Genomic DNA, 27,500 nt, shown 5'->3' with positions numbered 1-27,500 from the left:
TTATCTTGATAGATTGAAAATTAAGACCAATGAGTTGACTCATGAACGTTATCACATAATTTATTCAGAAAATATAAATAATGACAAAGAAAGTATATATACAATTAACCGCAACAGGTGATGGGTCAAATGCAGAGGATAATCTCACCACACCTAATCATTGGTACTTTAACTTAACTTTAATTTAATTGTAAAAAAAACCCAACAACATTATGATTTGTACAATTTCAGAATGTGCTTGTTCTATTTTTAAACAAAGAAAACTGATTTTGTCTTTATTTTTAAGTTATTGTGCCGTGATTTTACCAGTCCGGCCCACTTGGGAGTAGATTTTTCTCCATGTGGCTCCCCCATCTAAAATGAGTTTGACACCCCTGTTGTACACTCAGTCCCGAAAAAATGCTTTGTTACTTGGGTGGTATCGTCATGCATTGTCTGGCATGGTATCACAAACAACATGTAAGAGAAGCAACGCTTATGTTCGCCCTACTCCATCTTCCCCTCAAACTCTTTCTTCTTCTCGTCGCGTCCGCTTCCTTGTCGAGGAGCAATTATTTGCAATTTGCCTAAGTCGTCCATTTGCCGGGACGCCGAGCATGAAAACGAAGCAATTTCGTGTAAAAAAAACAAAAAACGGAGGCAGGCGCCCATCGGAGCGCACGGACAAAAAGTGTGCATGTGAACGCGGGAGGGGGAGGCCCTGGTCCTGGCGGGGGGCCACGCAAAAACTGTCACAGCAAAGTGGGAAGTGGTCCACGCAAAGATAAGGTGTGTGTGTGTGAACCTACCAGTCTGCACACATGACAACGTCAAAATGGGCTTCTAGCGATGACATGTCCGTCTCACAGTCCCACCTCAGCACCCTGAAACACACACACAGGTCAAAGGTCAAAGTGGGTAACAACATTAGTCCCCCTTTGGATCCATCACAACTGCATTCACCGTATAATTGACGTCACATTACTGTAGGGCAGGGTTGTCCAAACCTTTTCCACTGAGGGCCGCACACGGAAAAATTTAAGCATGCGGGGGGCCATTTTGATATTTTTAATTTTCAAATCATAACAAAATATATGGATTGTGTTTGTTTTTTACCTTTAGGGCTCCCAGGGACCATAAAGGGTCTAAGTCATTAAAATGTTAAAAACAAGTCAAATTATTATTTTTTTATTTATATAACGCTTACAGTAAATCTGTACAGTATATAACTTCAGGTTGATATAAAGTTTAAAAAAACAAAAATGTTTAATGCCTTTTCTGTCAAAGACAACTTAGTTTTTTTATAATAAAACTGAAATATGCAGTATTTCCCCCACTGCCCAAAACATTCAGAAAGCAATGTTTGATGTGAAGTAATTAGAGCCTTAAAAACATCAATAATGCAAGACACCATTGATTCTAATTCATTATTATTTTTGAGTAATCACAGTGAAAAGATAAATAAAATCCCATTAAATATATTTGGGATCCAAAAGGTGCCCCACTCAGAAAGTGATACCTTTTTATTAGTTTTTTTTTTACTTTCAACACTTAAGTTACAAGCTCAACTTCAGATATATCTGTCGATTTTACGTTTGAACTATTATTTTGTTTGTTTTATGCTCTGTTGTCAAAGAAAATGTTGATGTTTTTGTATGGCTACCACACAGTATATGCAATATTTCCCACATAAAACATTTTAAAGTGAAATATTTGAAATAATTGGAGCCTTGAATAGGTCAATAATTCATTATAACATTGATTTTTTTTTTTTTTTGAGCAATGGCAAAAAAGAAAAAAGAAAGCTAGACAAAAGAAAAAAAAAAAGCCTGTATGGTAGTTTTGTGTCAACATTGCAACTTTTTCTAGTTAGATTTCGCCTCATTCCACTTTAAATGTTTTTTTAATTTTTGCAATAGCATTTCCAGAATGTGTGGCGGGCCGGTAAACAATTAGCTGCGGGCCACAAATGGCCCCCGGGCCGCACTTTGGATACCCCTGCTGTAGGGGGAACTCCTTGAGCAAAACACCACTTATCCCTTACTGTTACTTTCCTTAATTAAAATTGCACCAAAAATGGTGCCAAGTCGGAAAAAAATAAATCAAATATAAAGTTGATTCGGTGGAATCCTCGTCCCTAAGATCAAGTAAATCATGACAAAACACACAAGGCGCGTTTAATAAATGGGTAAATATGTGTTAAGTGGTAAACCCTTAATACACAGTTTAAAAATGACAGTTAGGTACTGCCTCACTTCATAGTTAACACTTATAAGTCTTATATTATTATTCAAGCATAATTTATTACATAATAACAGGAAAAAGCGGGAGAGCAGGCGTGTCATACTCGTTTTTATTGAGGGCCACATTACAATAATACTGACACTATACCAATAATAGATATATGAACTTTATATATGTGTATGTATGTATGTATATACACATTAGGGCTGTACGGTATACCGGTACTAGTATAGTATTGCGGTGATGAATCAAAAATGGTACTATACACTGTTTGAAAAGTACTGGTTACTGGCATGACATTGCTGGGTTTACGAGCAGAGGAGCATGTTCGGCAGCGCAAAATCACAGAGTACTTACAAGCAGACACTGTGTAGACAGAAAAGGGAGAATGGACGCATTTTGGCTTAAAAACTAAAGATAAAGGGGAAGTTACAACACTGAAACACCCTCAGGAAGAGGTGCTTCAAGACATGGCTAGCTAGTTAGCGGCTAATGTCCATCCGCAGTCTGCAGTGTTTTAGCTTCTTCTAAATCACTAATCCTCACTTCCATGGAGACAAATAAAGTGAGTTTCTTACAAGTATCATCCCTGCAGGATGAGGAATAGCTAAACATGCTTTACTACACACCATAGGAGGATACAATAGCTCACCGGTGTCACACTGTAAACAAACGTCATGGGTGGATCTACACCTGACATCCATTGTAATGATACCAAATACAAGACCGTATCTAGTCATTACTACTATGATTACATCAATATTTTTTATTGTCACAAAATCTTATTTTTTTAAAAATTCATATTATATTTATAAACTCAGGAAATATGTCCCTGGACACATGAGGACTTTGAATATGACCAATGTATGATCCTGTAACGACTTGGTATCGGATCGATGCCCAAGTTTGTGATATCATCCAAAACTAATGTAAAGTATCAAACAACCAGGGGACGGCGTGGCGAAGTTGGTAGAGTGGCCGTGCCAGCAATCGGAGGGTTGCTGGTTACTGGGGTTCAATCCCCACCTTCTACCATCCTAGTCACGTCCGTTGTGTCCTTGGGCAAGACACTTCACCCTTGCTCCTGATGGCTGCTGGTTAGCGCCTTGCATGGCAGCTCCCGCCATCAGTGTGTGAATGTGTGTGTGAATGGGTGAATGTGGAAATACTGTCAAAGAGCTTTGAGTACCTTGGAGGTAGAAAAGCGCTGTACAAGTATAACCCATTTATCATTTATTTATCATAACCATACCAAAGACTATAAAAATGGGACCCATTACCTCCCTGCTTGGCACTCAGCATCAAGGGTTGGAATTGGGGGTTAAATCACCAAAAATGATTCCCGGGCGCGGCTACGCTGCTGCCCACTGCTCCCCTCACCTCCCAGGGGGTGATCAAGGGGATGGGTCAAATGCAGAGGACAAATTTCACCACACCTAGTGTGTGTGTGACAATCATTGGTACTTTAACTTTAACTTAACTTAACAGAAGAATAAGTGATTATTACATTTTAACAGAAGTGTAGATAGAACATGTTAAAACGGAAAGCAGATATTAACAGTAAATGAACAAGTAGATTAATAACCAATTTTTACAGCTTGTCCCTCATAATTTTGACGAAATAATAGAATGGAAAATGACACAATATTTTACTAATTAGGAGCCTTTGTTTGTTTACTTACTACTAAAAGACAAGCTGTCTTGTATGTTCACTATTTTATTTAAGGACAAACTTGCAATAAGAAACATATGTTTAATGTACCCTAAGATTTTTTTGTTTAAATAAAGCCAATAATGCCATTTTTTGTGGGCCCCTTTATTTAGAAAAGTATCGAAATACATTTCGGTACTGGTACCAAAATATTGGTATCGAGATGACCATAATACACACATATATACACTACCGTTCAAAAGTTTGGGGTCACCCAAACAATTTTGTGGAATAGCCTTCATTTCTAAGAACAAGAATAGACTGTCGAGTTTCAGATGAAAGTTCTCTTTTTCTGGCCATTTTGAGCGTTTAATTGACCCCACAAATGTGATGCTCCAGAAACTCAATCTGCTCAAAGGAAGGTCAGTTTTGTAGCTTCTGTAACGAGCTAAACTGTTTTCAGATGTGTGAACATGATTGCACAAGGGTTTTCTAATCATCAATTAGCCTTCTGAGCCAATGAGCAAACACATTGTACCATTAGAACACTGGAGTGATAGTTGCTGGAAATGGGCCTCTATACACCTATGTAGATATTGCACCAAAAACCAGACATTTGCAGCTAGAATAGTCATTTACCACATTAGCAATGTATAGAGTGTATTTCTTTAAAGTTAAGACTAGTTTAAAGTTATCTTCATTGAAAAGTACAGTGCTTTTCCTTCAAAAATAAGGACATTTCAATGTGACCCCAAACTTTTGAACGGTAGTGTATATATATATATATATATATATATATATATATATATATATATATATATATATATATATATATATATATATATATATATATATATATATATATATATATATATATATATATGAATATACTGTAAATGGATAATAGCCTCATTACAGAATTTGCATAGGCAACAGTTTTTGATTATCACGTTTTTTCCTGACAAATCGTAACTCAACGTGACAAGCAGATATTTAAGTATTTATTTTGATAACCAAAAAAAAAAATATTCTTATAACATAATGTTGCGTGATCAGATAATATTAAGGTTGGATATGCAATTGCATGCAGTACATTGTTCAGTCAAAATTGAAAGAACAAATACATTTAGTCCATAGCGTTTCTACTTGTATGGATTCTTCATTCATCACTCTAAGCAATGTTTGTAAGTTTTACAATATAACTAAAACATTTCTTACTCACTAAACCGTCCCATGATGTTTGTAGGAGTGTTTTCAAAGCATTGTTAGCATTAGCTAGTATGCTAACACATTTACGAGTGTCTGTCTGTTATTAACTTAAAATGCCATTCTTTTTGTATTATGGAGTTATTGAGTCCGTTTAGCTGATTGGAGAGCTAGCTTCCGCAGCTAGTGGGTCCATGACGACGACTTCTGTTTTGTTTGATCTTCCGTTTTACTGCCGTGTTACAGACACCGTTTGAAACAATTAAGGTATGTAAATAAACATTTTTAAAAATATTTCCGTGTAAATAACTAAAATAATTCACAACGCGTATAAATCTGCGGCTAATATATGGATTTTTTTTCTCTAAAATTCAGTGGGTGCATCTTATATACAGGTGCACTCTATTGTTTGGAAACTACAGTATATAACTCTCCATTGTAAAAATGTAATTTTATAGAATGTGGTGAGGGCCAATAAAAAATGAGCAACCGACATCCCTGATAAGTCTTTTTATAAAGTATTTTTCATAGTTCTGGACAATATTAAAGGCTTGCTGATACTTCCATGTATTCATTTGGTGTCCAATTATTTAATGAGGGTGCAAAATGTGCATGCATGCCAAGTGCTCGGCCATTTTCTCCTTCCTCTCCACTCGCTCACACTATCATATTGTGGGATTATCAATTAGCCATTATTAACACTCTGTAAACAAAACATTAGGCCCTGCTAGAGACACAATCATCATTCACGGTGGGGGGTCCCAATCACACCCACACACACACACACACACACACACACACACACACACACACACAAACACCATTACGCCACATGCCCCTCCCCTCGACACTCTCCTGTCGCCCAATCGCAACCGCGCCCCCTGTTTTGGCGCGGCGTAATCTGAAAGGAAAACAATCAAAGTAATGTGACTTAATTATACGTTGACTTTTTCTACCCGTCTTCCACTTGTGCAAATATGCACGAAAGGGGGAGGAGACGCGCGGGACAACAATTAAACACACATTTTAGTTCTTTCTTTCTTTCGTGTGTGTGTGTGTGTGTGTGTGTGTGTGTGTGTGTGTGTGTGTGTGTGTGTGTGTGTGTGTGTGTGTGTGTGTGTGTGTGTGTGTGTGTGTGTGTGTGTGTGTGTGTGTGTGTGTGTGTGTTCTGGCAATGCTTACTTAATGGGGACATCGCTCTGTTTACACCAGGGGTGTCCAAACCTTTTCCACTGAGGGCCGTACACGGAAAAATTTAAGCATGCGGGGGCCATTTTGATATTTTTCATTTTCAAACCTTAACCAAATATATGGATTTCTTTTTTTTTTTTTAACCTTTAGGGCTCCCGGGGACCATAAAGGGTCTCAGTCATTAAAATGTAAAAAATAAGTCAAATTATTATTATTTTTTATTTAACGCTTACAGTAAATCTCTATATCAACTTCAGGTTGATATAAGGTAAAAAAAATGTTAAAAAAAAGGTTTTATGCCTTTTCTGTCAAAGACAACTTAGTTGTTTATAGTAAAACTGAAATATGCAGTATTTAGTAATTAGAGCCCTAAAAGATCAATAATGCAGGACACCATTGATTTTAATTATTTAATATTTTTGAGTAATCACAGTGAAAAGTTAAATGAAATCATACTAAATATATTTGGGATCCAAAAGGTCCCCCACTCATAAAGTGATACATTTTTATTAGTTTTTTTTTACTTTTAAAACTTAAATTACGAGATCAACTTCAGATATATCTGTCGATTTTACGTTTGAACTATTATTTTGTTTGTATTATGCTCTTTTGTCAAATAAAACTTTGATGTTTTTTTTTATGGCAACCACACAATATATGCGATATTTTTTCCACATAAAACATTTTAAAGTGATATTTTTTAAGTAATAATTCCTAACATAGATTTTTAGTCTTTCTTTTTTTTTTTAGCATAGCAAAAAAAAGAAAAATAAACAAAGACAAAAGAAAAAAAACAGCCTGCATGACAGCTTTGTGTCAACATTGCAACTTTTTCTTGTTAGATTTCACCTCATTCCACTTTTTTAAAATGTTTTTTAAAATTTTTGCAATATTATCAATTTTGCAATTTTTGCAGAATGTGTGGCAGGCCGGTAAACAATTAGCTGCGGGCCGCAAATGGCCCCCGGGTCGCACTTTGGCCACCCCTGGTTTACACAGTCACCTTTAGGGGACCTCTGACGGTATGGGGACAAAAAAAACAGGTCCCCTAAAGGGAAACCTTTTTAAATGATAGTCAGATCCATTCTGAAAATGCCTAAGTGATTTTTAAGCTTTGGCCCATAAAACATGTTTACTGGTTAGTTTGAGTGTGAGACATTTGCACAGCAGCCCCCTCATCGGGCTGTAGCTGGTACTGCACTCACTGTACTCACACTTCTTCCGTGTATAGTTAATCACTTCCACCAAAAACTTGGTCCCCATTCCAAATGATATCCAGAATGTGTGTGTGTGTGTGTGTGTGTGTGTGTGTGTGTGTGTGTGTGTGTGTGTGTGTGTGTGTGTGTGTGTGTGTGTGTGTGTAGAGGGACAATCTTAGCACTTCATGGATGGCGGTGTCCCATCAAGGAGAATTATTGCACTTGGATGACACCCATCACAAACGTAAACACACACTATACTACAGTAAGTACAGTCATACCTCAACTTAAGAGTGTTTTGAGTTAAGAGCTGTCTCTAATTGTTATGCTTAAATTACCGTATTTTTTGGACCATAAGGCGCATTAAAGGGGTCATATTATGTTTTTTTTCTACATTAAAAACACTTCCTTGTGGTCTACATAACATGTAATGGTGGTTATTTGGTCAAAATGTTGCATGGATTATGTTTTACAGATCATCTTCAAGCCGCTTTCTGACAGTCGCTTCAGGATGGACGGTCTTATTTACGTGCCTCCACTTCGACTGCGTCTCCCAACCCCCCGTCATCTTTGTTTTACCGGTAGTTTTTAGCGCTTCCATAGAAAGGCTTCTGACAGATATAAGTTCGAACTGTAAAATGGCAACAGCAGAGGATGAAACCCAACAATAAAAGGGTAGAGGAAAAAAAAGGAGCCTACTGACATCAATGCACATTTTTGGGACTTATGCAGAACCCAAATACACTTCAGCAGGAACCAATAGGTAAGAAAAGTTGGTTTTGCATAATAATGCCAAACAAAACCCCAGATAATGTCCCCTAATAGGTGCCATTTTGGGGTCCTTGTATACACATGACATAATAATACCCGCATGTTGAAGCACAGTACGTCTGACTACTGTAGTTGTAATGCTCTTCGTTCCAACGTCAGTAGCTTACTGAAGTCGTACCGAAACATTGTGACAGATTTTTGAGCGCTGTGTGTAGTGTTCCATATTCTCAATGAAACATCAAAGTTTTGGCCTTGTTTGCTAACCTGTACTTGCTAGCATTTATTGAACAGGCGTCAACTTGCTTTCCACACGTATCTCTCATGTGTGACTGCCATTTACAGGTCACAGTTTTCATTACACCATGTACCAAATACAATTGCTTCGAGATCGGTAAGCACCTGAGGCGCATTGTCGATTTTTTATCATTTAAATCACTAATTGACTGAAAGAGAGGGCACTACGAGCGCGATGATGTCATCCATGGGAAAATGCATTTTTAGACAATATGATTTGCCTGAGCGGCAGGGAGACACCGGGAGTAGCAAGCGGTAGAAAATGGATTAGAAAGGACAATTTTTATTTATTTAAACTTGGGACTTCCCGTGGGCCGGATTTTGGGGGCCCCTGATCTACATCAACAATACGATTTGCCTGAGTGCCTGGTCAGGACGGATTTTAAAAAAAAACAATAAAAAATAAATAAAAAATGTATATAAATATTTTTGAATCGATTTGAGATTTTTTTAATCAATTAATCGTGACAAAAAAAATTGCAACAAATTCGAAAATCTATTTTTTTGACACCCCTGTTAAATATACAATGTAAAACCTCTGCCTTGTTTTTTAATGAAAACTTATAGCTACTATATTTTAATGTCGGTCATTATGTTGGTACTTGGAGAGCCGAGTGTTTTTCTGAGGTGGTACTTGGTGAAAAAAGTTTTAGAACCACTGTTTTACAGCATTTCATGGTAGCAACAGCTTGACCCTGAATTGCACTTTTTCCGTTTGCCTTATTTGCTCTGGAAAAAACTGTCATCGTAAACTGTAACTCCCAGATTGTGTTTGCCCTGAGAGGTCGCACTGTATTTACTGTATTACAAATTAACAATTGGAAGGCTGCTGTTGTTTTCCCAAGAACAAAGTATGGCTGCAAGATAAGTACAATTCAGAGGTGGGACCAAGTCATTGCTTTGCAAGTCACAAGTAAGTCTCAAGTCTTTGCCCTCAAGTCTCGAGTCAAGTCCCGAGTCAAGACAGGCAAGTCCCAAGTCAAGTCACAAGTCCTGCATTTTGAGTTTCGAGTCCTTTCAAGTCCTTTTAACCACAGACTAATATTTTTGCACAGATTGTGTATGCTTTTAAACCGCTGTATTTATTTATCAAAACAAGTGCATTTGAAATAGCAGGAAAAAAAATAGTACTGACATTGCAATTCATAATAGCACTATTAACCAGTCATTTTAATAGTTTAAACAATTTTAAACATTTAACTCATTCCTTTACAGAATAAACACATTTGCAAAAACAAGTGCAACTGTACTTATTTGTACAAAAGTGTTAACATTGTATTTCCATGGCATATTGCATTGTAACTAGTTCCACAGCGGTTTCTATTCTGTTCTTACCTTATCTCATTGATCTCATCTCATACTGTATGTGTGTTTATGTGTGCGTACACATGAAAAACATAACAAATACATGAACATAACAATGAACAGAGTTGTACTTTTTAGATGTCAGGGCCCTATGCAATATGTACACATATTCTTAATATAGTATACATTTTAACTGACCTTTATTTGACTATGTTTGTCTTTTTGTAGGTGGCTAAAATACACGGTGCTGCTGACCGCCGTCTAACGTTATGTTACTGTGTGTGATACATTGACTAACGTAACGTTATGTGTAGGTACCTCATGCAACCCTGCTTAAAAAAATCACTTGATAAAAAGTATGAATAAGGTAGCGAACTGCAGTGGACGCAACATATTGCTGTGTTTGAAATGATGTTACAACCATAGACATCTTATAAGTAGACGCAGTATTGGTTGCTGTGACGCGAGCATATTGCATCTTGAAGTGGTGATGAGGAGCCGGCGAGCAGCCTAAACTCACAGTTGACAGGTAGAAACAAAGATGGTGTTCAGCGTTTTCCTGCTCAAATGAGCGGACTGTTGAAAATAGGAATCGGGAGATTACTTTGCACAAGTAAGATTTAACATTAATGTACTATTGGTTGTATTTTATGAAAATAACATTACCACAGAGTTGAGAAGGAGCAAAGATCTTCAATATATGTATGTGAAAATCACAAATAAATCTTCTGGGGGAGGATGACCCCCCTACAGGGGTTTGGTTTACAAACTTTCAGACCCACCTAAAACAAAATTCACCAGCCGCCCCTGATTATGATGCATTCTCATTTTAGGCAAAATATAAGACAATACTTTCTTAACAGTATAATTGTAACCAGGAATAAGTCTTCAAGTAACAATATTCAAATACTAACATTGTTGGGTAAGACAGCATTTGGTTTTATTCTGAATCCAGTGAAACAAATTGGTGGTTTTAGCTGATATAAAGACTTTCAGGTGTTTATATATGTTTAAGTATTTGGCAGACTCTTTTATCCAAAGCGACATACATAAAAAATACATATATAACAATCACTGTAAACATGATCATTTAAGGGAAGAATGTAATACAAAGTATCAATACAAAGTGTCAAGACAGAATAAACTCTCTGCTGTTGCAGCAACAGAGATACGGTCTATAAGATATATAGATATCTAATGTATTCATACATTGTTTATGTAGGATATACGCATGTATATATAACGTAATTATATTGTTTCTTCAACTTAAAAATAGCTGACCGTTTTTTTCCCCCTTCTCTGGGCTTATATTCCCGGTTTTGATCTCGGACGTCTGGTCACTTATAGCATATAAGAATATTATATTACTGTTAAGCAAACTATGAATAATAAAACATGTGTCCGTTATCATAGCTACACGTATGACAAAAAAGCGTGTGAAAATGAGTGGTATTCAGTGAGGTAAAATGAATTAAATGCGCTGACAGTTCATTGCTCCTGCCAAATGAATTGTACTGAGTGGAGCGGATCACCACTCCAAGATGGCGGCCCCGCGTCTCGTCTGCGCCTGTAGGCAGTAGCGCTCCATGCTGCGTCTACTTATAAGATGTCTATGGTTATGACGTTAGCAGTGAGTTTGCAGCCTCACTGATTTAACTACACAGCAAATAAAAGTCACGTTACTTAGCCAATAAACGTTATCTTACATACAAAACTTACCCTTCTTTGTGCAACTTCAAATGTCGAACGAAGTTGGAAGTTGTTGCGTCTCCGTCTGTAATATTCGAACTGCTTGATTTGCATACGGCAATTCCTTTTTTGTTGACCAAGTCGTAGTTTTTATACCCGAACGAAACCAACTTTGGTATAAATCTCTCTCACTGGCGCGTTGTTTGACAACTCTTGTTCATTGGTTGTCCTGCAATTTGATTGGCTGAATGCTGTGTGATGAAAACAATGTAGATCTAATTTGATTGGCTGTTGTACTGAGAGCACACACGCTGACACGCAGCACACACGCTGATAGACAGACACGTACAAAATGAAAGCTACGGAGCGCTCCCAAATAACTTTTTAAGCTTTAGGTTTTGGGGAAAGTAGCAAGTCATGTCAAGTCAAAAGACTCAAGTCCAAGTGAAGTCACAAGTCATTGATGTTAAAGTCTAAGTCGAGTTGCAAGTCTCTTTACATTTTGTCAAGTCGAGTCTAAAGTCATCAAATTCATGACTCGAGTCTGACTCGAGTCCAAGTCATGTGACTCGAGTCCACACCTCTAGTACAATTACACACCTTAGTTCAGGGGTCGGCAACCCAAAACGTTGACAGAGCCATATTGGACCAAACATAGAAAAAACAAATCTGTCTGGAGCCGCAAAAAATGAAAAGCCGTATATAAGTCTTATAATGAAGACAACACATGACGTAAGTGTCTGTATATCAGCTATATTAGCCTACTATCAAAATGAAGTGTCGCAGGCTGAAGCAAATCGTCGTTGACAGAAATGTTGAAATGTAATATTTATTCCACACATTTTTACAACATTAGAAACCATTTTAGTAATGGTTAAGAGGCTACTCAGAAGGTCAGATAACTCCTGGAAATTACTAGCTTTTAATGGCCAAAGGTATAGATGTGTGTATCCAAGTTAAAGGAAACAGCAGGCTGTCTTCTTTTAATAGATGTATTATAATCTTTGGCAAGCTAGGTAATGTTTGCAACATGGCACACAAACAACTATCTGAAATGCAGCCAATATTACATACAGATAATGTGTCATGAGACATGCAAAACTAAATGATATACAAAGAAGATACAAGTAAAGGATATTAAATGAGCTCAAATATACCTACAAATGAGGCATAAAGATGCAATATGTACATACAGCTAGCTTAAATAGCATGTTAGCATTGATTAGCTTGCGTTTATGCACTGATCAATTATACCTGATTAGCACTCCAACAAGTCAATAACATCAACAAAGCGCACTTTTGTGCATGTACGCACAGTATAAAACTTTTGGTGGACAAAATGAGACAATGAAGGAGTGGAAGATTTTACATGTAAACAAACTGTTGCGTCACTGTCCACACTATGGTGAGTTCAAAAACCGCCAAAATTAGTAGGTTCACCAAATACTCTCATCAGTGAAGCATACACACACACATATTAAACAGTGGGCTTTCTAACAATTGGGAAGGTTTGCGTCATGTTTGTCCTCAAAAAAAAAACATACTAAAACAAAAACAACTATTTTTCCCTATCTTTTTTCCATTTTCAATGCTTTTTTAAGAATGCTCCAGGGAACCACTAAGAGCACTAAAGAGCCGCGGGTTGCTGACCCCCGCCTTAGGTGGTAAACACAGTGAGGTGTGCGTACTGTACAATAAACCCATAGCAACAACGTAGGGAAAGATGTCTGCTCACAGCATGAAGGTGACTGAGGTCATGAGAAATGTTAGCAAACACACTTTTGTGCGCACACAAGTCACAAAATGCAAGGTCTCACCTGGTCGACATGTGCGTTGACCTGAACCTTCCTTCTTGCGCGTTCCTCTCGACAATCCCGCGTACATCTGACGGACAAAAGTCAAGGACACAACAGTGTTCGTTCTGATGTAAACAAGGGACAAAGCCATTCTCCTGTGCACGACTTTGAGACTTTGATGTCGAAGGTCACGAGGCTGTGGCGCGTGTTGGTGATGAGTGTTTACTTTCACATGTTGTTCACCAAGCTTGTAGGAGGGCAGCAGGCACTGTAGTTGGTAGAGAACAGTTTTATAATCATTAGACACATTGCTCTATGGTGGCCATGTTTTTTTAAATGTTAACCCTAAAGCAGTGGTCCCCAACCTTTTTGTAGCTGCGGACCGGTCAACGCTTGAAAATTTGTCCCACGGACCGGGCTGCACAAGAAATTTAAAAAAATAAAAAATTCCATAAAGAAATACAATCATGTGTGCTTACGGACTGTATCCCTGCAGACTGTATTGATCTATATTGATATATAATGTATATATTGTGTTTTTTTATGTTAATTTAATTTTTAAAAATTTTTTAATTTCTTGTGTGGCCCGGTACCAATCGGCCCGGTGGTTGGGGACCACTGCCCTAAAGGCATTGCTGATTCGGCAAAAACACCCTGAATTCACGGTGAGTGGTTTTGTAGGGCCGTGTGAGAAGTTTCAAGTCAGTCCGATTTACGGGGAGGTCGAGCTTTGGGGTTTGATATCAATTGTCGGGGAATAAAAAAATAGCACAGGCATTTTGAGATATGTTTAGGTTGAGGGCTAATTAACTACAGTTACACTACAGTACACAAACTACTAAATTACTTGTAATTGTTTTTAAATCCCTAAATGGCCTGGCCCCACAATACCTGACCGAGCATCTGCACCATCATACCTCGTTTAGAGCCCTAAGGTCAGCCGACCAACTGCTGCTGGCGGTCCCCAGATCCAGACTAAAGACCAGAGGGGACAGAGCCTTCTCCGTTGCCGCCCCTAAGCTCTGGAACAGCCTTCAGTTTTGAAGACCCGGGGGTCTTCAAAACCCTTCTTAAGATCTATCTCTTCTCGCTGGCCTTTAGCCTGAGCTGAGCCCGCCCAGAAGGCCACCATTTCTAGTCCACTCCCCCCTTCACTTCAGTTTTTCATTCAATTTGTCGCACTTTTATTATTTCATTATTTTTATCTTACAATTTTACTTTTTATTCGAACCCTTTCACCGTATTGCTTTTGCACTATCTTGTTTAGCTTATGCATTGTTTATGTTCTTTGTTTGTTTTTTCTCTCTATGCTTTTTAACCTGTAAAGCACGTTAGTCCAATTTTAAAATTGTTGTAAACGTGCTATATAAATAAAGTTGCCTTGCCTTGCCTTACAGATACATGCTGGTGTTAACGTGTAACACACAATGGCTAATCTCAGTGGCCTAGTGGTTAGAGTGTCCGCCCTGAGATCGGTAGGTTGGAGTTCAAATCCCAGCCGAGTCATACCAAAGACTATAAAAATGGGACCCATAACCTCCCTGCTTGGCACTCAGCAACAAAGGGTTGGAGTTGGGGGTTAAATCACCAAAATGATTCCCGGGCGCGGCGCCGCTGCTGCCCACTGCTCCCCAAGGGGATGGGACAAATGCAGAGGACACATTTCACCACATCTAGTGTGTGTGTGACAATCATTGGTACTTTAATCTTTAATCTTTAAATGAGGCGTCAGTGAGTGTGGCCAAACAGCTCAATTTTTGTTTCATTTTACATCACATGGACAAAGATAAGACCTTCTGGAGGAAAGGTATGTGGTCAGATGAAACCAAAATTGAGCTGTTTGGCCTCAATACCCAGCAATATGTTTGGAGGAGAAAAGGTGAGGCCTTTAATCCCAGGAACACCACACCTACCGTCAAGCATGGTGGTGGTAGTATTATGCTCTGGGCCTGTTTTGCTGCCAATGGAACTGGTGCTTTACAGAGAGTAAATGGGACAATGACAAAGGAGGATTACCTCCAAATTCTTCAGAACAACCTAACATCATCAGCCCGGAAGTTGGGTCTTGGGCGGAGATGGGTGTTCCAACAATACCAGAAACACACGTCAAAAGTGGTAAAGGAATGGCTAAATCAGGCTAGAATTCGGTTTTAGAATGGCCTTCCCAAAGTCCCGACTTAAACTTAAATTAATTATTATTATTTTATTTTTTTCAGTTTTGTTTATCAAAATCCTCATTAACTGCTCTGAATAGTTGTCCTGTTTTCTTCTAAAAATACAAAAACACTTTGTACAACATTAAGGCAAATAGTACTTTACATATACATGACAAAAACAACACATTAATTGCTAACAACAGTTATGCTAATGCCTGGTTGTAAAATAGCCATACAAGTACAATTGTTTACATACCCTAACAAGCCCTAACAAACAAGGTGTGGATTGTTTCTTTGCTATCACAATAAATACCAAAAATAGTTTAAAAAATATATATACAGTATATATATTCTTGTGTAATTATATACGTTTTAATCTTTTTTTAAATAGTTACTGAATTTAGGTATTCCAAAAATTTTAACATTTAGCTAAATTCAGCAAATTAAAAATAAGAAAAGCATCATATATATATATATATATATATATATATATATATATATATATATATATATATATATATTTATATACAGTATAGGCCAAAAGTTTGGACACACTTTCTCATTCAATGGGTTTTCTTTATTTTCATGACAATTTATATTGTAGATTGTCACTGAAGGCATCAAAACTATGAATGAACACATGTGGAGTTATGTACTTAACAAAAAAAAGGTGAAATAACTGAAAACATGTTTTATATTCTAGTTTCTTCAAAATAGCCACCCTTTGCTCTGATTACTGTTTTGCACACTCTTGGCATTCTCTCGATGAGCTTCAAGCACGCCTGTGAAGTGAAAACCATTTCAGGTGACTACCTCTTGAAGCTCATCGAGAGAATGCCAAGAGTGTGCGAAACAATAATCAGAGCAAAGGGTGGCTATTTTGAAGGAACTAGAATATAAAACATGTTTTCAGTTATTTCACCTTTTTTTGTTAAGTACATAACTCCACATGTGTTCATTCATAGTTTTGATGCCTTCAGTGACAATCTACAATGTAAATAGTCATGAAAATAAAGAAAACCCATTGAATGAGAAGGTGTGTCCAAACTTTTGGCCTGTACTGTATACATACATATATATATATATATATATATATATATATATATATATATATATATATATATATATATATATATATATATATATATATATATATATATATATATATATATATATATATATATATATATATATATATAGTACAGGCCAAAAGTTTGGACACACTTTCTCATTCAATGGGTTTATTTATTATTGCCGTACATTATTTCCACATCTGGTCTGGTCTTGGGCCTTGAGTTTGGCCACATTGTACCCTGGAATGCACTTGTCGGCCAAAACATTAGGTACACCATCAACGCAACTTTAAAAGGAGGCCGAGGTCAAATACTGTATGTCTCTCCCCCCCCCCCCCCATCACTGGATCAATTGAAAGGCTTTTAACCGCAGAGAGAGAGAGAGAGAGAGAGACACACACACACACACACACACACACACACACACACACACACACACACACACACACACACACAACAGAGACAGGGCGATTGATGTCAAGTTGTCTATTAATACACTGGCCTGTGGAGTTGCACTGCAATTCAATTAGGATTTGCTTGTCTTTAAAGCCTGACAAGAGACAAATCCAATCGACAAAGACGTCCGGCGAGAGAGGCACGGAAAGGGCAGAGGGAGAGAGAGAGAGCGAGAGAGAGAGAGAGAGAGAGAGAGAGAGAGAGAGAGAGAGAGAGAGAGAGAGAGAGAGAGAGAGAGAGAGAGAGAGAGAGAGAGAGAGAGAGAGAGAGAGAGAGAGCAGGGTGGATATATGGATTGATAGTTTGAGAGTCAATCCAAAACCAAAGAGGCCTCCCTGATAGAGAGACACATACACACACACACACACACACACACACACACACACACACACACACACACACACACACACACACACACACTCACAGGATGTAGGTTAGGACACATTTGAACACTATTACACACACCTGTGCATCAGAGTGTTGTGCATGGCGACGACACAGCGGCTTACTGTAATCTCATCAGCAGCACACCGCGGGGGGAGAGGTCAACACACACACACACACACACCCACACACACACACACACCCACACACACACACACACACACACACACACACGCACACACACAGAGAGAGAGGTAAAAAGGTGAACGGTTAAAGCCACCGCAGTGGAACCAGTGGTACAATTGTGAGACAAAAAGCCACTAAAGTTGCACCAAAACTCAGTTAAGCCTCTAAATGACTATATAATACAAATTGTCGACCTTTAAAAAAATTTTTTTTTGTAATCTCACTCCATAGAAAAGTAAAGGAAGAGTGTGACGATAACCATAGAACAGGGGCACCACCCATACAGTGTGTGTCCTGGCTGCTCAGTACATCATGGCTAACATTAGACTGCAAAGTTAGATTAGTGGTTAGCGCAATACACTCTTAACTTATCGTGGTTAAGTTCTTTTTACACTTTGACACTATGAAAAACCATGAATGCAAGTTAAATAGGTGCGCATCAAAAGTAGAGTAGTTTTATTTTCATTTAGTAATAAAATAAACCACTTGTTTTGGTACGATTTTGAGGGTTTGACCCTGTAACAGACTATTTTCTATTTACATTATTTCCAATGGGACCTTTTTAAAACACAAACTAACCAAGGGGCCCTTGCATTCTACTCATCAGCCATCATTCTTTTATTGGAGTGTGTGTGTCAAAACTTGTGTCGTCTTGATAAATGTCCTCCATTCACACGCGTCTCTTTCCGCCGTAGCCTCAAACACTCGCATTTGGGCAAAAATCCCGTCATTTCTGTGCGTGTTTAGGCGGGCGGGTCAATGGTGCATTGTTCATGCGCACGTTGGAGTCTCCACAGTGTTATTGTTGGCTCTCACTGTGGTCAGTGGACGAGCGCGGACATGGAGAGGTATTGTGAGCCCGGCTAAATATGGACGTTCGGGTCAATGGGGAAGAAATGGCACTTTTGCGACGTTTCCTGTTTTGCTTTTTGACAGTCAAAACTTATTTTTCTTGTTTGTGGACGCAGCTGCTCCATGAATGAAATGGGAGGGCGGGGAGAATGCAACATAATGAATGAAACATTAGAAAAATGGTGTCAAGTGGATGGGAAAGTAAGCCCAACCTACAGTAATGGACTGCAGCATTAAAACGTAGTATCACATAATGAGCTTAAATATGGAATAGAGACAGAAAAAGATTAAAATCGGTCCTACGCATTCATTTGCTGGCGTGAGAACTTGGATTTGATATTGTAACAGATGATTATTGTGCATTGTTTTCTTTCTCACAAAGAACTAATTGACAGCTACCTTCGATTTCCTTTGTTAATATATATTTGTTTGATTATACACGATTGTGTTATCAGTTTGGGACTGCAAATAAAATGAGAAAAACTGAATAAAAACAAGTTGCATTTTTTAAAATCTTTGATTTATTCTAATTAATTACATTTTTTAAACATGAACAGGCAAAAATATAAATATTAAACACTTTAATAGTTTGAATTCACAAATGTTCACAAATGGTGGAGAAAAAGGGTGCAGGCCAAAGCTAACAGCTTTCAAATTAAATATAATGATATAATATAATATAAATATGCTGTATATACCAATGTAAAATAATTGAGAAATGTCTTTACAGTATATGATGTTTTTTTTTTAAACAATTTCATGTTGTTAATACTATAGTGTTTTAGTAAGTGATACACTATGTATAGATGAGTTGTATATTTATCATTAATATTATCATTATTAATATTCTTATTATTATATCAGTTTTAGACTGTAAATAAAATTAAGACTATAGTACCAATTTTTTTTATTTTTAAAATTACCCTAATTTTTAATCACAAAAATAAAAACAATACAATTTACAAATTCAAAAATATGTATAGATATGTGTACATATATACACATGTATATAAATAATGATAAATGATAAATGGGTTATACTTGTATAGCGCTTTTCTACCTTCAAGGTACTCAAAGCGCTTTGACAGTATTTCCACATTCACACACACATTCACACACTGATGGCGGGAGCTGCCATGCAAGGCGCTAACCAGCACCCATCAGGAGCAAGGGTGAAGTGTCTTGTCCAAGGACACAACGGACGTGACTAGGATGGTAGAAGGTGGGGATTGAACCCCAGTAACCAGCAACACTCCGATTGCTGACACAGCCACTCTACCAACTTCGCCACGCCGCCCCTATATATATAATATATATATAATATATATATATATATATATATATATATATATATATATATATATATATATATATATATATATATATATATATATATATATATATATACATTAACATATATACATATATGTACAGTATATATACATATATATGCGCATAGACATATAAATACATATATGCATACATACATGTATATACATATATATATATATATATATATATATATATATATATATATATATATATATATATATACATACAAACATACATATATATACATACATACCTATATAAACATACACATATATACATACACACATATATATATACATACACAGATATATATATATATATATATATATATATATATATATATATATATATATATATATATATATATATATATATATATATATATATATATATATATATATATATATATATATATGTATGCATTTACACATATATATATATACACACACCAATCCAATTCTACCGCTTGTCCCTCTCAGGGTCGCAGGGGTGGCTGGAGCCTATCTCAGCTGCTGAACATATACATATATGTATATATATATATATATATATATATATATATATATATATATATATATATATATATATATATACATATATGTATGTACATATACTGTATATACATATATATATACATATATATACATATATATATATATATATATATATATATATATATATATATATATATATATATATATATATATATATATATATATATATATATATATATATATACATACATTACACTTATATACATATGTGTATGTATTGTTTATTGTTTTTTTTGTAGCTCAAATAAATAATCTGAATTGGTCTGAACTGATGGAGTAATGGGGAATGAGTCAAAGCCGAGAGCTTGCAAGTTACCAAGTGAAAGGTCAGGGGTTAATCATTTTGCAATGCAGTCTGCTGAAAATCAATCAATCAATCAATGTTTATTTATATAGCCCTAAATCACAAGTGTCTCAAAGGGCTGTACAAGCCACAACGACATCCTCGGTACAGAGCCCACATACGGGCAAGGAAAAACTCACCCCAGTGGGACGTCGGTGAATGACTATGAGAAACCTTGGAGAGGACCGCATATGTGGGTAACCCCCCCCCCCTCTAGGGGGGGGGTTACCCACATAACGATGGAAAACGATGGAAAGCTCGACATAGCAACTGACGCTGTGGTCAAAGTTGGAATTGCCGCAAAACACACTTTAAGATATTCAACGCTCTACTGCCGTCTGGTGGCTAAAGTGGATAGTGCGCCACCCCAATTCGTTACGTTTCATGTGTCAGGTAAACCACCACTCCCCTTCCTACCATACTTAGAATATTATGGCTAGATCTTGACTTATTTTGTGTTTCATACCTTAAATATTTTTAATCGATTTAATTACAGATTGGTGATTTAAAGCCAAATGTCAATTCCTTACTAAAAACTCTCATTAACTTTAATGGTAACGTGTGAACATGATAAAGAGAGGAAGTCATAGGGCATGGTTATGATGAAATAAGCTCGATATCTTCCTACTCCTTTTCAGACTAGTTCAATTGTGCAAAACGTGACGTCATCAATGCTAAACCGTCGGCCGAATGATCTGATTATTTTCCCCCCCGTGTATTTGCAACCCTCGTGTCCTATTGATCGTCGCCACATTACATTGATTGTGCGTAATGCTCAATGAAGTAGTATTTAGTGTCACGTTTCCAGCGCTGCTTTAAATGCATCAAAAGCGCCGAAAGGAAGAAGAATCCCGGCATTGGATGAAAGGATACTCTGAATGGACATCTCATTCCCGTCTGATAGCAGAACTTCCTTCACGTCTGCACAAACGGCAACCTGCCAAGAAGCAGAAATGAAACAACATGGAGCAAAAAAAATAAAAAAGCACACAAAACAAAAAGCCAGGAGAAGGAAGACCTCAGAGGAGGCAAACATCAGAACACACATAATGACATATCTGCAAGAACGCCGCTCTTATAGCCAACCGGGCCCTCCTCGCCCGCCATTTTCCCTCCCACTCTCTCTCTCTCTCTCTATCTTCAGCCTATTTCTATGTCTGCATTATTTTAATCATTCAATCAAATCAGTCAATACTTTTATCACGGTGGCGAGCGGTGGGGGCTGCTATCTTGCTATCACTCTGTTCAGTAATTGCATTGTGACAGGGGGATGATGGCAAGCGCTGAGCCTTTTCATTTGACGCCGGCTGTTTATCGGGCCGAGCCATCACTCCGTTTGCCGCTGTCACTCTGCGCTCGGCTCGCCGGGCCTGCCTGATGCCCTTCATATAACTTTGCGGCGCAGACTGCCGGAGAGAGAGAGAGAGAGAGGGAGGATGGAAAGAGGAGCTTTGTGCTGCACATTGTGTGCGTCGCAAATACAGATAAAAAGGTGTGCGCTTAACCATAACCCCTTTTCACGTCTTTAAAAGAAAAAAATATCACTCATTTTATGTCAGGTTTAGTGTTAGAGCGAAGTTAGTGTCATCTGTCACACACAATAACACGAGTCAAATGTGAAGCATGTAGGACACACACAATATTCATATACTCATGCATGCTTTCACACATGTTTAAGGCCTGCAGGTGTGTGTGTGTGTGCTGGGTTGGGGTCCCCACAGAGCGACGTGTGTCCCGCCATCTGCTCCACAGCAGGAAGTGACCTCCAGGCTGAAGCGTTCAGCTGAAAGATGCAGGAAAGCCAACCATGGCAACGGTAGGAGCAGTGTTTTTTTTTTTTGAAATATATAAATCACTTTTTGGTCTGGTTCCCCCCTTATTTATGTTCTTTTATAAATGGGTTGCATTTGTATAGCGCTTTTGACACTATTTCCACATTCACCCATTCACACACACTTTCACACACTGATGGTGGGAGCCGCCATGCGAGGCCTTAACCACGACCCATCAGGAGCAAGGGTGAGGTGTCTTGCTCAAGGACACAACGGACATGACGAGGTTGGTAGAAGGTGGGGATTGAACCAGGAACCCAAACGCGCCACGCCGTCCCCATTGATTGACTGATTGAAACTTGTATTAGTAGATTGCACAGTACAGTACATATTCCGTACAATTGATCACTAAATGGTAACGCCATTTTTCAACTTGTTTAAGTCAGGGTCCACTGTTTACGTGTCGAGACTCCAGTCGCCACAGTTTAAGGTCACATGACATCCTTGGCGTGTTGGTTCCTAAAACCATCAGATTTGCTGCTCCATGTTCATGGAATGAATTACAAAAGGATCTGAGGCTGCCTGTACTGATCACTTTGGGGGAATTTACGGCCATTTTAAAGGATCGAGAAGCTGTTTCTAATGGGCACTGTACTTTTTTTTAAATAGCTTTACTGAAGCATTTATTAACACTTTAGTATGGGGAACGTATTCTAAGTAACAAAGACTTAATTTAGAGTTATTTGGACACTTGGGGAACATATAAGGGTTAGGGTTTGGGTTAGGGTTACTAATAAGCAATAATTCTGAGGTTATTGAGGGAAGACTCTTAGTTAATGGCTTACTTACTTACTTACTTAAGGCCATGCAGAATAAGGCACTCAGCATCAAGGGTTGGAATTGGGGGTTAAATCACTAAAATCAGGGGTGTCCAAAGTGCGGCCCGCAGCTAATTGTTTAGCGGCCCGCCACACATTCTGGAAATGCTGTTGCAAAAATTTAAAATAAACATTAAAAAAAGTGGAATGAGGTGAAATCTAAAGAGGAAAAGTCGCAATGTTGACACAAAGCTGCCATGCAGGCTGTTTGTTTTTCTTTTGTCTTTCTTTATTTTGCTTTTTTTGCCATTGCTCAAAAAAAAATATATACATTCAATGTTATAATCAATTATTGACCTATTCAAGGTTCCAATTACTTCAAATATTTCGCTTTAAAATGTTTTATGTGGAAAATATTGCATATATTGTGTGGTTGCCATATAAAAACAATGTTTTCTTTGACAGAAGAGCATAAAACAAACAGGACAGATATATCTGAATTTGATCTCGTAATTTAAGTGTTGAAAGTAAAACAAATATATGATAAAAATGTATCACTTTATGAGTAGGGGACCTTTTGGATCCCAAATATATTTAATGATATTTTATTTATCTTTTCACTGCGATTGATCAAAAACAATAATGAATTAAAATCAATGGTGTCCTGCATTATTGATCTTTTTAGGGTTTCAATTACTTCACATCAAACATTGCTTTCTGAATGTTTTGGGCGGTGGGGAAAATACTGCATATTTCAGTTTTACTATAAAAAACAAAGTTGTCTTTGACAGAAAAAGCATAAAACCTTTTTTTTTAACGTTATATCAACCTGATGTTGATATAGAGATTTACTTTAAGCGTTTAAATAAAATAAAAAAATAATAATTTGGCTTATTTTTTTTACATTTTAATGACTGACACCCTTTATATTTATATATTTTATTATGATTTGAAAATGAAAAATATAAAAATGGCCCCCACATGCTTTAATTTTTTTCGTGTGCGGCCCTCAAAAGAAAAAGTTTGGACACCCCTGACTAAAATGATTCCCGGGCGTGGCCACCGCTGCTGCTCACTGCTCCCCTCACCTCCCAGGGGGTGATTAAGGGTGATGGGTCAAATGCAGAGAATCATTTCGCCACACCTAGTGTGTTTGTGACAATCATTGGTACTTTAACTTTAACAAGTACTTAATAATGACTAATTAAGAGCCAATATGTTACTAATTTGCATGTTAATAAGCAACTAATTAATAGTGAATATGTTCCGCATACTACAGTGTTACCAAACTTTTTTTTTTTTTTTTTTTACCCATTTTGTGTTTTTATGTTTATGTTGTAATATGTACTTCTAACTACAGTGTGTGACTGTTCGTGTTTTTTGTTCTATTTATTTATAAAATGTGTTTTTGCTACTCACCGGATAGTTGATTAGGTACACCTGCACGGTCTAATGCAGGAGTGTCAAACGTGATGAGTTTGCCAAGTACAAAAATTAGCTGCTTTTTTTTTTTTTTTTAAGAAAGAAAGAAACTGCTGTTCTAAATGTGTCCACTGGATGTCACAATAGCAATTCTGTTAGGCAAGCAAACAGTTTATACCGGGGCCAAGCAAGGGGTACACAGTAAAGGGTGACTGTTGCTCCTCCTCCTCGACCCACAGGAAACTTAAAACCTTACGTTTTATGTCTTCTGTTTTGAACACATCGTCATTTGGCACCCTTGTCGCCCAAAAATGTCTCTGTCAAACACAAGAAAAGTGAACATAACCCTTTTGAATAGTTTTTACCTCTGTTTCTTATCGGTTGTTGAGTTAGCACTGGATTCAATCCCAGAAAGACTGTGACTTAAAGTTTAATCCTGGCTTTGTCGATACACTGAGACGAAGTCTAAGCTCGTTGTGTTTTTGAAGCTGCGCCAATTTCCTCAGAATTTTCAACAAACTTGAGGTGTTTTGTCCAGAGGATTATTTGTGATTTGTACCTTTTCATAATGTGCTTGTTCTATTTTTGGCCAAAGTAAAACAAAGAAAACAACCTGGAGTTGTCTTTATTTTTAAGTTATCATGCCATGATTTTACCATTAAGGCCCACTTGGGAATAGATTTTCCTCCATGCGGCCCCTGAGCTAAATTGAGTTTGACACCCCTGGTCTAATGGGTTTAGTAAAGCAACTGCATCCAAAAGACCACTTTGGCAAAGATAACATTGCTAGGCATAGAAATGTATAAATATAAAGGTAATGCAGTGCAGTCGTGAATCGTTTTTTTAGTTAATAGGCGCCTTTCTCGACACTGAAGGACACCGTACATTGCATACATGCATATACTGCAACACAATGACTTATTGTTGTTGCTTTCTTCCTGAGTACGTTTGTTTGTGAGTGAGTGAGCAAGTTCGATTAATTGTGTGTTCATTAGTAAGTTTGTTTGTGAATGAGAGATAAAGTTTGTTTGAGCGTTTGTTCAATGATACATTTGTTTGTGAATGAGTGACAAAGTTTGTTTGAGCGTTTGTTCATGAGTGAGTTTGCCTGTGAATGAGTGACAAATGTTGTTCGAGTGTTTGTTCATGAGTAAGTTGTTATGATCCTGTTTTGTGTAAGTTTCCTTTAGTTCTGTTTCAGCTGTTCCTTGTTGCCATGGGTGCTGATTATGTTCACCTGCCTCTGGTTAGTGGTTGGGACGCTCACCTGCTCCCGGTTACTAATCAGAGACCTATTTATTCTTGCCTCTCGCCACACTAGCTCTGGCTGTTTTGTTTGCTTCTCGCTACGAGTTACGTTGGATACCTTTTGATTCTTGTTCCGGTGCTTAAAGGCCTACTGAAATGATTTTTTAAAATTTAAACGGGGATAGCATATCCATTCTATGTGTCATACTTGATCATTTCGCGATATTGCCATATTTTTGCTGAAAGGATTTAGTAGAGAACATCGACAATAAAGTTCGCAACTTTTGATCGCTGATAAAAAAAGCCTTGCCCCTACCGGAAGTAGCGTGACGTCATAGGTTGAAGGGCTCCTCACATGTCCCCATTGTTTACACCAGCAGTGAGAGCGATTCGGACCGAGAAAGCGACGATTACCCCATTAATTTGAGCGAGGATGAAAGATTTGTGGATGAGGAACGTGAGAGTGAAGGACTAGTGTGCAGTGCAGGACGTATCTTTTTTCGCTCTGACCGTAACTTAGGTACAAGGGTTCATTGGATTCCACACTTTCTCCTTTTTCTATTGTGAATCACGGATTTGTATTTTAAACCCCCTCCGATACTATATCCTCTTGAAAATGAGAGTCGAGAACGCGAAATGGACATTCACAGTGACTTTTATCTCCACGACAATACATCGGCGAAGCTCTTTAGCTACGGAGCTAACGTGATAGCATCGTGCTTAAATGCAGATAGAAACAAAATAAATAAACCCCTGACTGGAAGGATAGACAGAAAATCAACAATACTATTAAACCATGGACATGTAACTACACGGTTAATGCTTTCCAGCCTGTCGAATCTTAACAATGCTGTTGCTAACGACGCCATTGAAGCTAACTCAGCTACGGGACCTCGACAGAGCTATGCTAAAAACATTAGCTATCCACCTACGCCAGCCAGCCCTCATCTGCTCATCAACACCCGTGCTCACCTGCGTTCCAGCGATCGACGAAGGACTTCACCCGATCATAGATGCGGTCGGCGGCCCGGAGACGGAGGAAGTCAAGGTGAGGTCGGCGGGTAGCGCGTCTGCTATCCATCTCAAAGTCCTCCTGGTTGTGTTGCTGTAGTCCGCCGCTAATACACCGATCCCACCTACAGCTTTCTTCTTTGCAGTCTTCATTGTTCATTAAACAAATTGCAAAAGATTCACCAACACAGATGTCCAGAATACTGTGGAATTATGTGGTGAAAACAGAGCTTTTTGTATTGTATCCAATGGGGTCCGAATACTTCCGTTCACTCCGTGACGTCATGCGCACACGTCATCATACCGAGACGTTTTCAACCGGAAGTTTCGCGGGAAATTTAAAATTGCACTTTATAAGTTAACCCGGCCGTATTGGCATGTGTTGCAATGTTAAGATTTCATCATTGATATATAAACTATCAGACTGCGTGGTCGGTAGTAGTGGGTTTCAGTAGGTCTTTAAGCTTCACTATAGCTTCTCGTGCTATCGGCACTCTTTTCTGTTTATTTGTATTTTTGCCTGATTTATGAAAAAAAAAAAATTTTCCTACGTGCACACTGCTTCTGG

General features: G+C 37.7%; 1 protein-coding gene across 2 annotated transcripts in view; it reads right to left on the bottom strand.

Moving 5' to 3' along the window:
* camkmt (calmodulin-lysine N-methyltransferase) overlaps window positions 1-27,500 on the bottom strand; it is a 483,770-nt gene that overhangs the window by 192,219 nt on the left and 264,051 nt on the right. For both annotated transcript variants that reach the window (XR_009827287.1, XM_062059074.1), the window contains exons 6-8: window positions 21,535-21,598; window positions 13,347-13,413; window positions 789-863 (exon numbers count right to left, since the gene is read on the bottom strand). Coding sequence is in view for 1 of the 2 variants with exons in the window: in XM_062059074.1 (XP_061915058.1) it covers window positions 789-863; window positions 13,347-13,413; window positions 21,535-21,598 (206 nt within the window). In the remaining variant the exon portion in view is untranslated. The remainder of the gene's footprint in view (window positions 1-788; window positions 864-13,346; window positions 13,414-21,534; window positions 21,599-27,500) is intronic.

The sequence above is a fragment of the Entelurus aequoreus genome, linkage group LG09 (assembly GCF_033978785.1).
Source record: "Entelurus aequoreus isolate RoL-2023_Sb linkage group LG09, RoL_Eaeq_v1.1, whole genome shotgun sequence".
NCBI classification, from domain to species: domain Eukaryota; kingdom Metazoa; phylum Chordata; class Actinopteri; order Syngnathiformes; family Syngnathidae; genus Entelurus; species Entelurus aequoreus.
This window is presented reverse-complemented; position numbering and strand designations above follow the sequence as displayed.